At 41.6% G+C, this 15,433-nt stretch overlaps 1 protein-coding gene across 9 annotated transcripts in view; it reads right to left on the minus strand.

Annotated features, from left to right (window-relative positions):
• ST3GAL3 (ST3 beta-galactoside alpha-2,3-sialyltransferase 3) overlaps positions 1-15,433 on the minus strand; it is a 196,250-nt gene that overhangs the window by 85,271 nt on the left and 95,546 nt on the right. For all 9 annotated transcript variants that reach the window (XM_081307246.1, XM_081307247.1, XM_081307245.1 and 6 more), the window contains one exon: positions 9,781-9,823. In XM_081307246.1, the coding sequence (XP_081163372.1) occupies positions 9,781-9,823 (43 nt within the window). The remainder of the gene's footprint in view (positions 1-9,780; positions 9,824-15,433) is intronic.

Genomic DNA, 15,433 nt, shown 5'->3' on the forward strand with positions numbered 1-15,433 from the left:
TAAGTCAATAAATTATATATAGGAAACTTCAGTTGGTTTAGATTTTAAAAGAACATGAAGAAAGGAAACAAAAAAACCACAAAGGAAATCCAAATATATTTTTTCATTGTAAGGGTATCATAAGAACAATAGTTACGATCAAAAGAAAAGTAAGTACTCACAATCCCATTATTCTGACATAACTGTTATGATATTGAGTAGTTGATATGCTATATTCAGTATTCAGATATGCACACTGTGACAGGCTTGAAGGCTATACCCTCATGGTTCTAACCCTGGCACATTAAAATCATCTAGGGGAACTGTTAAAACATAATGGTATCTGAGCCTGATCCTTGACCAACTAAATCAGAATCTACGGGTGGTGAGGTCCCAGGTGCAAATCATTGCACACAGATATACCCTATGTGCAGACACACTTATTCTTAGTATTAATCACCTGGGGAAATGAGGAGTTCCTCAGATAGGAAATGGGAATCTTTTATTAAAGCATGTTTCCTGATTTGGCTGCATATTACACTTACCAGGGGAGCTTTAAAACTTCCAATGCCCATGTTACACCCTTGCTCAGTGACTTCAAAATCTCTAGGGGGTGGGATACAGGCATCAGTAATTTTTTTAATTCCCCAGGTAATTCCAATACGTAGTCAAGGTCAAGGTCAACTGTGCAGAAAGAGAGAGAGAGACGCAGGGAGCTGTAAAGTGAAAATTTGGCTCTCTGGGACTTGGTCACATAAGTATCAAGATGTCTAAGAGGAGGTCTTTCAATAGTATGCTATGAAATAGGCTAACAGTTATGAAGCAAAGAACCAAGCCAAATTCTGCAATGCTATTCTCTGCTGTTATAAAAAAGAATGGCTTTGGATCACAATTGCTACAGAAGAGCAAGCTCTGCATTTTGATTGCATGACTTCACTAACATATGGAATCTAAATAGGCTGAGTTCATAGAAGTAGAGAGTGAAGTGGTTCACCAGAGCCTGGGAAGGCAGGGCAGGGAATGGAAAGAGATTGGTTAATGAGTACAAAGTCACAGCCAGATAGGAGGAGTAACTTCTGGTGTTCTACTATCAGGGTACCCTTGCAGCGAACAATATCACATCATATAATTAAAGATGGCTGGCAGGGAGGATGGTGAATGTTCTCATTACAAAGAAATGATAAAATTTTTTTTTTAAAGGGCTGGGGATGTGGCTCAGTGGTTAAGTGCCCCAGGTTCAACCCCTGGTCCCCCCCCCCCAAAAAAAAAAAACGTTGAGTGATGGATAACCTAAGTATTGAGTTGATCAACACACAATATTTAAATGTACCAAAATATCACACTGTATCCCACACGGAGTCAATGTGATGGATGGCAGTGATCTTGAAGTGAGAGACCTCCAGGAGATAGTGAATTCAGGGTTAGGTTAAGGCAGTGGCCACTTGACAATCTTCCCCACTCCCTATAACTCTTCCAGAATTGATACTTGAAGGATCTGGGATTTCTTATTAAAGGCTGGCAATATGATCTCTTATACTCTCTTCCTATGTCCTCAAATTCTGTAAAAAACATTTACTGAAAGTTTACTGTACACTACTAACACTATGTTAGGAACTGTGAATACAACTGAGCAGGACATTTTGCCTTTACAAAGTCTACAGTGTAATTGTTCAAACTTAGAATGAAACTGAGTGTAAATTTGGAAAAAAAAATAGAAAGCAATGTTGAATAGTGGGAGAAGTAGGAAGTCCGGAGCTGGTGGAAGAGGGTTCAAATACTGGCTTGCTTATGTGTAGTCCTGTAAACACTTGTAAATTACTTATCCCTTCTATGGTCACTTTCTCATTTGTTAAAATGCACTTGAATACCATCTACTTCACAGAGTTGAACACCGATTCATTAATCTATGCAACAAATATTAATAGGTGATAGAAAATAACAGAGAACAAAACAGATGTCGCCGTTGGCCTCCCTCGAGTGGGAGGTAGACAATAAACAAGAAGCAACAGGTGAGAAGCATCCAACAGAGATCCACACATGCCAGGGGAAGCAACACAGTAAAGGAGATAGGGAATGCCAACAAGGGTCTGCGTGACAATTTAAAATGGGATGAGCAGGGAAACTTTACTAACAAGGTAGCAGTTGAACTAAGGTCTGAAAAGGTAAGGGAGTTAACAATCTCTATAGGTATCTGGGGAGGAGTATTCCAGAAATGAGCAAATCCAAGGGTCTGAGGCAGAAGTGGGCCTGGAGTATTTGAGGCACCCAAGTATGGGGCCCAGTATGAATAAAAGACAAAAAGGAGGTAGTAAGAAAGCCAGGGTCTAGACCATATAGGCCCTTGGTGAGGACTATAAAGATCTAAGAAAAGAGCCACTGGAGGGTTCTCATTACAGGAGTAACAGGATCAATCTTGCACTTTAACAGGACCATTTTTGCATCTGTGTGGAGGTGGATATTACAGTTTGGGTCTTAAATGTCTTCCAAATGCCATGTATTGAAGTCTTGGCCCCAGCTGATGGTGCTGCTGAAAGATGGTGGAACCTTTAGGAAGTGCAGCCCAGAGGGAGCCTGGGGGAGGAAGTTAGGTCCGTGAAGGGCATATTGGAACCCTGGCTCCTTCCTCTCTTTGCTTCCCTGCCACCAAGAGGTGAACAGCACTGCTTCATTATGCACTCCCTACCATGATGTTCTGCTTTGCCACAGGTCCAAAGCAACAGGGCCAGGAAATCATGGAGTGAAACCTCTTAAACTATGAACCAAAATAAATCTTTCCTCCTTCTAAGTTGATTTTCTCAGATATTTTGTCACAATGGCAGAAAGCTGACTAATAATGGACCATAGGAAGTAAGCAGAGAGACCTGAAGGCAGGGAGACCAGCTGGAATAGCAGTGATGAGGTAGGAGAAGAGAACTGTTTGGACAGGGTGATGGTTTGAAGACAGGAAAAAGAGCTTGGAGCTGGAGATCTTGAATTTAATGTAAGTCAAAAGGATTTGCTGGTGATTAAATTTCAGAGTCAAAGAAATGATGTTAAGGTTTCTGGCTCAAGCAACGGGAAGGAAGAAGTTGTCATTTTCTGGGGTAAGAAAAATTCTGGGGGGCAGTGGTGTAAATCTGAAATTTAGTTCAGGCAATTGGAAAAACAGAGTCTGGAGTCTGGGGAAAGAGAATTAGGCTTGATATAAATCTGGGAGTCATCAGCATGCAGATGAGGCTAAATGAAATCATCAAAGTGATTGTTATGAGAAAAAGGTAACATAAAAAACACCTACTATGGCACTAGGCATGTAGTAGATGCTCGATAAATACTTCCCCTCTGCAGCCATAAGAAACTTAGCAGGTTGTTTGGAACTAGTATATTCCCCTTCAGTTGTATTGTATTTTATTTTGTGACTGGGTCTCCCTATGTTACCCGGACTGACTTGAATGTGTGATCCTCCTGAGTAGCTGGGATCACAGATGTGCGCCACTACACTCAGCTTCCTCCAGCTGTATTTTAGACTGCCCCCATGTTTATAGGCCTTTCACAACTGGCCTGGTTTTCACAGGGCTCTGGGGGTTAAAAGCTGATGGTCTGGGCTCTCATATCTTTGTGTCACAGCAAATTTCTTATGAAATTATACTGAACATTAAAGTCCCCATGTTCTTGCACACCTGGTAACTATAAAACACCACATTGTGGTGGAGACAGGACCTTCCCCAGAGCACACAGCGACAATCCACACCCAGATGAAATAGATAAAAACTTCATTAATCAAATCTGCTCCCAGAAGGCTCCCAACCGCTCAGGAACCAGGCACTGACTGCCAGGATCTGGTTCTGTCAAGGTGTCCAGATGGCCCCTCTAGCTTGGACTAATGGGCACATTCCTGGATCAGAGTGTCAAACTCTCCTGAAAATGAAATATCCTTAGGGTTCTGTCTGGAATGCTCTGCCTCCAGATAGGGACAGGGCTAACCCCATCACTTCCTTTGAGTCTTTGCTCAAATGTCACCTTCACAGTGAGTCCTACTCTGACCACCCCACTTAAACTTGCAATCGTAACAGCATTGCCTTGTCTTGCTCTATTTTCTTCCACAGCACTTAATACTTTTTGTTTACTGAGTATCATGTTCACTGCTGTATCCTCAGCGCACAGAATATTACCTGATGGTTGGGAATTACTCAAGAAATTTGCTGAATGAATGAGAAAGTGCTCACCCTGCTGTTGGGGCAGGAGGCTTTAGCTCTAAAACCTTCCCCAGGGCCCTCAACTTTGACAGCAGACCCCTTGCAGAGTCTCCCAAGGGACCAGACTTGAATCCCAAAAGGTATCATCCTATCAGGCTGTAGCTATATGCCCTAATAAGCCTGAGTGTCCAGCCCTAGGGGAAGACAGGATCAACTCTTGGGCCACCTTGAGGCCAACAATGCCCACCACCTCACTAACCTTGCATCCTGGTTCTCCTTCCTCTTTTTTTTTTTTTAAACACAATATCTTTATTTTATTTATTCATTCTTATGTGGTGCTGAGGATCAAACCCATGTGAGGCAAGTGCTTCACCACTGAGCTACAACCCCAGCCCTCATCTTGGTTATTCTTGTGCCCCCTCCCAACTATGTCTTTGTCAGTTTTCTCATTTCAAGTCACTATTCTCTGCTGCTTCTTAGCCCAATCTCCTACTTCTCTCTCTCACCCTCACTCTTTCTATGACATTCCATGAAGTTCTGCTCCTTTCTATCTCCAGCTTCTTAGGTGAATGTTTCTTCCATTCTCTGCTTTCATAGCAACCTGGGTCTTCTCTGAACACACCATTTCTAAGCCCTCTATGATATGGGCTTCTCCTTCATCTGAACCCCTTGTACCTTGTGATCACTGGCATCCTCTCTATACTCCACCTGTGCATCCAAACCACCAATATGCCATCTTATTAAAACAAAACAAAACAAAACAACAACAGGTTGATGATGTAGCTCAGTAGTAAAGTATTTGCCTGGCATGCTCAAGGCATGGGTCCCAGCCTCAGAACTTAAAAAAAAAAAAATCTGCTTGTTGCTCATGCTACCCAGCAATACTACCCCTTTCCATCCCTTGCTGTTCTCATTTACTCCCCCAACACATTCACTAAGACTTTAGTTCACAAGAGTCCTATCCAATCAAGGGCTTAAAAGGCCATGCATATGACTTAGAATTTTCAAGCTAATCCCATTTGCAAAACATATAGTTGGTGCTCAAGAAATATTTGCTAAATGAATGAGTGAAGACATAGAATATGGGATATGAAGTAGGAGGCAAAGTGAGTCCAGGTCCCACTTTTGGGCTATATCTTTCTCAGTGGAGCAGATAAAGATACAGAACAGGTACAGTCTCACAGTCTCAATGGGGGTTATTACTCTTATCATCACTCTAAAGTGAGAAACTAAGACCTAGTGTTTAAATAATGCTCAAGTGTAGAAATAGTAAGAAGTGGAACTGGGCCTAAAATCCATGTCTGACTCTGCAACATGTATGTGTGTGTTTGTGTGTGTGTGTGTGTGTGTGTGTGTGTGTATGCTGCTTCTCTCATGGCTGCCTCTCCATGACGTAGAAACTAGGATATATATATATTTGTAGCACATACATGTTTTTAACTATCAAAACAACAACTGCCTTCCTGAAGGCCAGATCTTACACTTAGAAGACATGCTTCTGCACATGAATAGTCTGAATAACTTTTATAGATTCTGTCATGTAAATACAAGCAGCAGAGAATTCTCAAAGGAAACACAAACAAATCTATTAAAAAATCTATTTATTCCAAAAATATAAAATGAAAAGAATATAATGAAGATGAGAAACATTTATTTTCATGACATTTGGAATATCACAAGCAAAAAAGTTATTTTAAGAATATTTTAACATCACAGGGTTTCAAGAGAAGAAAACACCTAAGGTGTGGAAACGATTTCATGTACAGATGTAGCTGTGCTACATTCTCAATGAGAAGTGAGCCAATTACACCTTGTGGGTCAAAGGCAACCCACCACCTCTTTTTTGTATGACAATTTCCCAGAGGGGGAAAAATGAAAAGAAGTCTAATATTTTATGATACAAAGTTATATAAAATTAAGATTTTATATAAATAAAGTTGTATTGGGATATAGCCATACTCACCTGTCTACATATTGTCTATGGATACTTTCATGTTAAAATTGCCGAGCTGAGTAGCTGTAACAGACAAGGAACCCCCAAATCCTATAATATTTATGATCCAGTCTTTACAGAGGAAGTTTGTCAACCCTTGTTGTAATCTCTTCTGACTTATCTTCCAGTTAACTAACTCTTTCTTCAGTTATGTCTAATCTACTACTAAACCCTCCTATTGAGTGTTTAATTTGGATCATCATATTTTCCAATTTTAGAAGTTCATTACTTTTTAATCTAATACTTGACTTTCTGTGCGCATAGGTCAATTATTAAATTTCTTGATAGTATATGTAATTGTTCTACACACTGTGGTAATTCCAATTTCAGAAATGTCTGTGGGTTCTCCTCTGTTGTCTGTTATTCTTCATGGTTCTCAACTAATAAAAGCTCATTTTCTTGTGAATTGAGTTTTATTGCTGCTCATTTCCTTGAAAAGTTATTTGTAAGAAATTCACATCTTTCTTCAAAGAGGGTTTGTATTTGTTTCTGCCAGGTGCTTAAACGGACTGCCACGTCGCTAATGTCTTCAACAGTACTCATGGCGTTAAAGTTCCCTAGATCACTTGGATAATGGGAATCATGGCAATGAGTATCAAGGTTTTGCTTAATTAACTGTTTACCTTAATTCACTCAGAGCTGTGGTTATTTTTCCCGTAAGCCTGCCTCAGGGATTCAGGTTTATTTCTAGTTCATCCTTACACTAAGTCCTTTGGAGTTACAGTTGATTATAGATAGGCTTTTATTTTATTTTATTTTTTGTGGTATTGGGGATTGAATCCAGGGGCGCTTAACCACTGAGTCACACATCTCCAGCCCGTTTTTATATTTTATTTAGAGACACAGTCTTGCTAAATTGTCTCTGTCTGCCAAGCCACTGGGATTACAGGTGTGCGCCACTGCATTCAGTCTTGAATTTAATCAGAGTTTTTGAATCAGAGTTTTGAAGAGGAGTGGAGAGTAGGGCAGAGGCAATATTTTAAGAGAATGGCTAAAAATTTCCAGAAGATATAAGTTCTTATACTCAAGAAACTAAATACGGTCAGTGGATTAGACAAATCCATTGAATGAAGTGAAGGGAGGGGAGATAGGAATAGGACAGTAGAATGTGACACAACTTTCCTATGTACATGTATGAATACACCACAGTGAATTTTGGCATTGTGTACATCCACAACACTGGGATCCTAATTAGAATAAAATATACTCCATGTTTGTTTAAATATGTCAAAATAGTCTCTACTGTCATATATGACTAAAAGGAAGAAATTTTAAAAGGAGCTAAATAAATCCTAATAAAATAAATAAAAAGAATTCCTTAAATCAATTTATTCACAGTTTATAGAATCCTTTCTTTTATTCTTCATAACACTATAGAGAGTGTTATATACCTACATCTTTCATAAAGGAAACTTGGAATTCAGAAAGCTAAAATAAATCACCAAAGGTCACACAATACGAAGCAGCAGAGAAAGAATTCCAATCCAGTTCCTCTGAGAAAGACTGGAAGATGTCAGACCTAAACTTGGAAAGGGAAATCTAAACTTTGCTGAGGAATTGCCCCCAAAAGCAGAACCCTTAACTTGGAAACTTCTCTTTGAAAGAGGATGGAAACCCTCTTTAGATATCTGTTTTCCTCTGAAGAAAGCACTGGACTGCAAAAGCCTTTATACAGTAAGAAGAAGGAAAGTTCTAGCTTATACCTTAGATTGTGAGTTAAACAGGGCCAAAAACCGGTTGACTCAGAAGATTCATGGAGGCAGCCTGATACACAACAGCCTGCTCTGTACCACTCCTCTGTCAGGACAGCACGGCAGGAGGAGAAAACTCCTCCTTCGCTGCTGAAGACAGCTTAAATACTGGAGTTAGCATGTCCTCAAAAACATGTCCTTTGTTTCACCAATGTGATTCAACTTAGTAATTACTCTCTATTCCATTCTGGTGGCATTTCACTTGCTTATAAAAAGTGTTTTTTGTTTGTTGTTTGTTTGCTTTTTTGTTCGGAGCACTAAATTAAGAATTTTCTAACAGTGAAGTGGTGCTTTCTAACACAATCAAGTTCCACTCCCCAGATGTTAGCATGTGGCTAATCTCCACCAGCCTGGCAGAAAGAGCAAACCATTCTTCCCCTCTGGCTGCCTCTCCATGACGTAGAAGCTGGGAGGCTTACAATGCCTGAACTCATAGCACAAGGCACCAGAGCCAAGAAACTAGATTCCGGGAAAACGAACCAGATGCCAGATAATTCAGTGGGAAAGCCAAACAGGCCCTGGTTTGATAACTTCTGTAAGTTATCTTCACAATCTGAAGCAGCTATGGATAAGGCCTTATGTAAAGAGGAAAGGACCCACAACTCTGGTCTTCCATGATATCTGGTCTTCCATGATACCTGTCTCAGGATAGGAGACACAGGTGTACAAAGGCAACAACAAAAGGAGTTCCGGGAGGTGGTAAGGTAGTTTTTCAAGCATTTTTTTTTTACCTTTGTATTATTTATTTATTTTTATATGGTGCTGAGGATCAAACCCAGGGCCTCACATGTGCTAGGCGAGCACTCTGCCACGGAGCCACAACCCCAGCCCCTTTACAAGAATTTTTTTATCAACCATGTGAGTGGTCTACACAGAGCATGAATGCACAGAGTGGAAAGAGATGCAACTCCAGGCACGGAGGTCAAATGGGCAAGTACACAGTCAGTCACCCACCCACCCATCCAAGAAATCAGTGTTTACTGAGCACCTAACAATTATATACCCGTGCAGTCTAAGAACTAGAGAGACCAAGAAGGCCAGGAAAGGGAAGAATTCTGGAAGGATTAGATATCCTGTACCAAACTCCACCCCGCCACACTGTAAATTCATCAGTTCAATTAAATCCTTTCAGCAGCTCCACAAAGCATGCATTTGTTGTCTTTATCTTATAGATGAAATTGAGGATCAAAGTGGTTAAGTAGCTAACCAGGAAGCACAAAGAGAATACACGGCAATCTGGGATGTGAACCAAGGTTTGTCTGGCTCTGAGCCTGTATCCTTAATAAATAATAACCATTACACAGTTAATTATAGTACAGCAATGTAATTGTAACAGAGGTAGAAAATTCAGTGAAAGCACAGAGGAAGAGGCAATTAATTTTGTGAAGGGAGAAGTGATGTTTGAGCTTTCCAAGTGGACGAGCAAGGAAAGTGAATTTCAGGCACAGGTAAGACAAAAAGCTGCTACAAAGGCCAAGGAAAAAGGAAGAGAGTTGACCTCTGGCAGGAGTGACAGGAGTTGGAGCTGGAGGGGAAGCCAGGATTGAATAGAGAAGGTGCTGCAGCCAGGAGGTAAGGCTTCTTTGACTGTAACTCAACTGCCCTCCACTCTGTAGAAGCCTCCTGTCCAGGGGCCTACATGTCCTGGCAGTGGCCCCCTTCTGTAATGAGCTGCCTATGCCAGCCACAACTAAGGCCTTATGTTTGCACCCACAATCCCATCCTGTCCAAGCCCCTGCAGCATGTAATGTGCTCAGAGATTTTACTGACAACCTGGAGACAGAGGCCCCAGGGAATTCCCCTACAACCACAGGGGTGAGAGAGGTGACCTTAAGGTTAGCCTTCACAGACTACCAGAACCAAGGCATTTCCTCATTCTACTTACAGTTTAGAGTCCAACTTCAGGAGGAAGCCCAACCGATCATACTCTGAAAAAGAAAAGCAGAAATGTCACTGAACTCAAGCTACTGCCAACACCAACAGGTTGCATTCCCTAGACTTAGACCATGGAGACAAACACCCCTTGGAAAAGTATATGATTCAACTGCTTCAAAGAACAACCAAATTCATAAGCTACAACTAAATGTAAGTCACAAAACATCTGCTGAGCACCTATTTTGTGAAGAGACAGGTTCAATGCCATGGATCTCCTAAGTCTTCTAGGCTGACCAGTCCTAACGCTGACACAGAATCACCTTCCTGCATAAATATGGTACTTGAAACTGAAATTTAGTGAACCACAAAATTGGAACCTAGAGAAGAGGGTTGGAAGCAATTTCTGTTTCCTTTAAGGTGGAGGCACAATGACTGGTGTACTGAGGCAGGATAACTATGGAGTGAAGATGTGGCAGCCATGGGGTCCTCAAATCATGGCAGCAATTTTCTCTGTGGTCATCAAAGGGAACTGAGAGATGTGATAGACAGGAAATTCAAAATAAAAATTAAAAACTAATTGGTAAGATGTTTACAGCAGCAGTAGAGTGCTCGCCTAGGATGCATGAGGCACTGGGTTCTATCCTCAGCACCACAGAAAAATAAAGATATTGTATATACCTAAAACTAAAAATAAATATTTTTTAAAAAAAGATGCTTATAACAGATGATAACTCAACTTTTTAACATTTTTGCCTCATTTTAAGGTGAGGTTGAAACAGTTGTACAAAACTGTATGGACAAGTTTTTAAAAAGTATTCTGAGGGCCTACGGGGAAATTAGCATATGGAAAATAATAAAATGCAGCTGGGAGAAGGAGAACACCAAAAGTGAATGTCTTGAGGCCTGGTGTGTTTGCTGCAGGATCAGAGATCCCAAGTTTTCCATAGCTACAACTAAGTGCAAAGCATTGGTTTCCTGGGTCACAGCATCCACAAAATAAGCCAGGGAAATCACTATTTCTAGTACCAAATTCCCTGTGTCCTCAAAAATGTTTGTATAAAGAAAATGTTGGGAAGAGTCTTGGAATTGTTTCTTATACCTTGGCTCATGGATTTTTAAAAGGTGGTTTATGAATGCAGTTCTCAGCTGACCTGGCTTATTCTGAGTATAATTAGGATGGAAAAGGCCACACAGCAAGGCTTTCAAGGGACTCAGCTTTCAGTAATCAATGAAGGGCCAAGAGAGGGAAGTTACACTGCCAAGTACCACAGGGGTCATTCTGCAAGGCTGGTGAAGGACAGCCCCAGCCTTCACAATTAGCTAGGCTGTGGAGGAAGAGGACATCCTCTTCTTACCCTTGGAAACCAACTAGGACACAGAACTCAATGGAAAGCCTGCCGCCCAGGAGAACTCCCTTGGATGAGTGAAGCTTTCCTCAAAATAATTCCAGTGCTTTGATTCAGAGAGAGAGATCAGACTTTCCTTAACATACCAAGAAATTTGAAAAACTGGTAGAAAAACTCAAAAAAGCTTCAATTAAGACAAACTAAAAAATAGTTTGTAAATAGTTTCAAAGTTTAATACTCTTTCAACATCCATATCTTCTCCTTTGATGAAAAGGAAACATCAACTTGCCAAATACATGTCACTAGTCCCCACGTGGTAACAACGTGGGGAAGCCATCATGCTGCTGCTCCTCAGACCTGCCTGAGCAAGACCCTTGATACACAGTGGCCCCAGCCTCTGCAGATTCCTCCCCAAGAAGCTGGAAAATGCCTTCCCCCTTGAGCAAACTCCCATCAGAGGATCAAGCAGGAGCACACCCAACACAAGGGAAATGGAAGAATGTGAAACCCTCTGCAGCCATTCACACCACTGGCTGCTGCTGTCTTAAACAACAATTCTGTTGAACTGTCAATTAATTGTCCCCTTTCACATTATTACATCTGTGGTTTATTTTCTAATGGCATCTTGAGCTTCCTCTTCCTTACTGATTGCACACTGAACAAATAAAATCACTGTATTTCTATGGAAACTTTGTTCCTTCTATAGCTCTCTTGGTCTCTCTCTCCATTTCTCTTTTCTTAAGAGACATAAGTACCAGAAATATTCCATTTTTTTAATTAAAAAAAAGGCAGCTTTTTAAAATGGCCACTTTTTTTCTTGGCTGTACGTCAGACCCCAGGCCACGGGACCCGAGCTGTCATCCTGTGAAGGGCACCCTCTACCAGCTCAGCTAACTTGCCAGGCAACACCACAGGCCCAGCATTACCACAGCTTCTGAATTTTTTTTTAAACCAAGAATTTGGACTTTTTTCAAGGTAAAATGTCTCAATCTATATATATTGGCAGTAGATTCAAGAAAAAAAATCTAAAGATTATGTAGATCCACCAAAATGCGACTCTGGGCAGAATTCTGCCAGCAGGCTGTTTGCACCTAAGGCGTCCTAGACTGATATTACACGAAGGCTCTGGCTGCACACAGTGGGCGCTCAATAAATATCTGTGGACTGTTCTTACCAGGATTACTTGGTCACAATAGTCAAAATCTCTATCAAATTAGTATGAAAACAAAGTTTCTGTCAAGCTTCTAAGGTGATAAATTTCAGATACCAAAGTGAGATGCAAAGTTCCAAAGAAAATATCTGAAATTTGTTACATAATTCTAAAGGCCCTCCCAGCATCAGTGTAACAGTAACCAGTTGTTAGAGATAAGAGGATTTGACAAGTTTCCTTGGGCAGAGTCGTGTTCTACGCGCCTCATCCCCCTCAAAGGGCAGAATACCTGGTTAACCTTGTCCCTCACTCCAGCCTGGTAAGGGAGCTTAACAAGTGGCTCTTACGGTATGAGAACAGAGTGCGCTGCCTGGGCCGGCCTTCTGCCTGACAAGTCTAAGGGCAGAGATGGCTGCAGGAGAGAGCAGCGTTTGGGACTGGGCCACACTCCCAGAATCTGCTGTGGAAAGGGATGCAGGAACAAGCTAGGGTAAGGTCATTTTAGGTCCTTCCCCAAACATCTGCCGACAGGGTTGACAAATGCTTAGCTACCAGAAGCAGGCAGACAATTAGATTCCCAGAAGCCACAGGGGTGATCGGCAAGGCTGAGGTGAACTCCTCAAAATAAATAGGAGTCACCAAAACACTTAGGAGAGCACCCCACAAGAGTCAGGTTTAAACAGTCTCCAGGCCCAAGAGTACAAACACTATCCGAGGTTTTTCTGCTCATGTTCTCTCTCTCCTTTCCACAGCAATTCCAGAAAGAGCAGCCAGCTGAAGGAGTAAGACATGCATGCCTGCCTTTCCAGAGTCAGGCACATATGGGTGTGAGCCAGAATTGGGGGAGAGGAATCAAGTGCAGCTCCGAAAGGATTGAAAGCTGTGACTATTGCTATTACATGAGATTTTTATGATCTGAGAAGCATTAAGAACTTCACTGGACTTCCCATGCTTAAAACGTTTTAAGGGGACAGAGCAACTCAAAGGTCATTTCTGTAATTATTGTCCCCATGTTTCCTCCATGTAAAACATACTGGTTGCACTAACTTAGGCCAAAGGGGTGATTTACATGACTTTTGTACTGGGGATTGATCCCAGGGCCTTGGGAGGCTAGGCAAGCACTCTACCAGAGCTACATCCCCAGCCCAACAGGGTGATGTAATGGTCCACATAATTAAACTGTGGTGAGGGCGGGAGGGCAGAGAGCATCAGAGACAAGTGACAGTCACTGGAAAGCCATCAGACCCCCTCTGCTGGCTATACTCTCCCCAACAAGCTTTCTTCATATCTTTAGCAATATGGCTGCCAGCAATTGGTAGGTGCATGACTTCAGCTCCATCACAGAAAAGGGACAGCTGCTCAGTTCCTGATGGCAAAACTCCTGGGGAGGAGTGAGGGATGACCTAGCTACAGCATCTCTTAACTCCTATTCTAGTCACAGACATCAAGGAGTTGGGGCTTGTGAAAAATGACAAGTCCCCCATGACATCCACTGTTAGAAGGAGCATTTTTACCAGAAGGAATGGGCTATCTTGACCAAATAAAAGGCCCATTGTGAATGGTAGAAACAATCTTTGGAAAAGTTAGATATACTGGGCCCTGGGCCTAACTTCTCCCCTTGCTCCTGGGGTAGGGGGGTGGGCAATTCCTCTTCCCTGACAACGTCCTTAAGTCCTCCTACTGCCCCCTGGACTCGCTGCTCAGACCCAAGCTTACCTCCACTTCTGCCTGAACTGAGGTCTGTCTGTCCTGGAGGCTCTGCTTTGACTGAGGCTCTCCAGGGGAGGCTGCCTCTGCTCTCATTTATCCCATGATGTCCCTGCTGGGGTTTCCCTCTCACTTCTTTCTTGTGTGTGGGGTTGTTGGGTTTCTTGGATCTGTGGATTTTAATGAAATTTGAAGAAATTCTGGCTATTATTTTTTTTCAAATATGTTTTTGCGCTCCCTTCTCTTTTCAGGGCTCAATTACACTTGTATCAGGCTGCTTGAAGTCCCCCAGCTCATGGATACTCTACTCATTGTTTCCCCCTCTGCTTCATTTTAGATAATTGCGTGGACACATCTTATTCACTCTTCTTTTATTCTAGCATGTCTAATTTGCTGATGATACATCCAGTATATTTTTCATCTCAGACATTGTACTTTCATCTCTAGGAGTTCTCTTATATATTCTATGCCTTTCCTTAACATTCCCATGCTTTCCTCTATCTTAGCAAACATGTGGAATGTGTTGTAATGTCCCTTGTCTACTAAAGCCAGCACTTGTGTCATCTCTAAGCCTCTATCTACTGATAGAATTGCCTGGTATTTGCCAGTCATATGAATTTTACTTTGATGAGGGTAGGGTATTTGGTCATTTCTTAACTAGTTATTCTGAGGTACAATTAAATGACTTAGAAACAGTTTGTTCCTTTTGAGATTTACTTTTAAGCTTGTATGGTTAGGGCCAAAGCCAAGAGTAGACTTTAGGGCTAATTTTACAGTTACTAATTATGCCCCATTATTAAGGCCATACCCTTTTCAGTACCCTATTTAATACCCTGTGTTTTATGAAGTTTTCCCACTATTCCCAAAGATTATATGCCTTTCTAGTTGTTTTCCCAACTTCTGGTAGTTTTTGCATTCACATGCATTCATCAGCTAAGAAATCCAAGGGGACCCTTGACACATTCCCCAGAGTTCTCACTGTGTGTGGCTCTCCCCTCAAAGTAATCTACCTGTGAATTCTAGCTGTTTTGATCTCCTCAAGGTCTCAAGTCTTTCCTCAACTTAGGAAGAGTCTTGGGTTCTATTGGGGGTTCTCCTTCCCTGAGTGGTGGCTTCCAACTATCTCCAGATGGTTAGCTTGGACAATTACAAGGTAGACCTCACTGTTTTTCCTCCTTTCAAAAATCAGTATCCTGTGCTACCTATTCTTTAAGGTCTGAACAACTTTTTTTTTTTCACAATTTTTGTTTGTTTGTTTTTCCAGTTGTTTCGCCATCTTTCTTCACTTTTTCCTTGTTTAGTCTAGATTCCAGCTTGCTCCATATGCAGCTCAGCCTGCCCAATTACCTTTCCACTGCACCCAAACCAAAGCTCTTGTAAGCTCCCAACTTGTCTACACAGCTACCTCCTGGACATTTCTACTTTGATGTCATAGGGATGCTGAAAACTCTAGATGTGAT

Source organism: Spermophilus citellus (genome assembly GCF_964194105.1).
Source record: "Spermophilus citellus genome assembly, chromosome: 9".
Classification (NCBI taxonomy): Eukaryota; Metazoa; Chordata; class Mammalia; order Rodentia; family Sciuridae; genus Spermophilus; species Spermophilus citellus.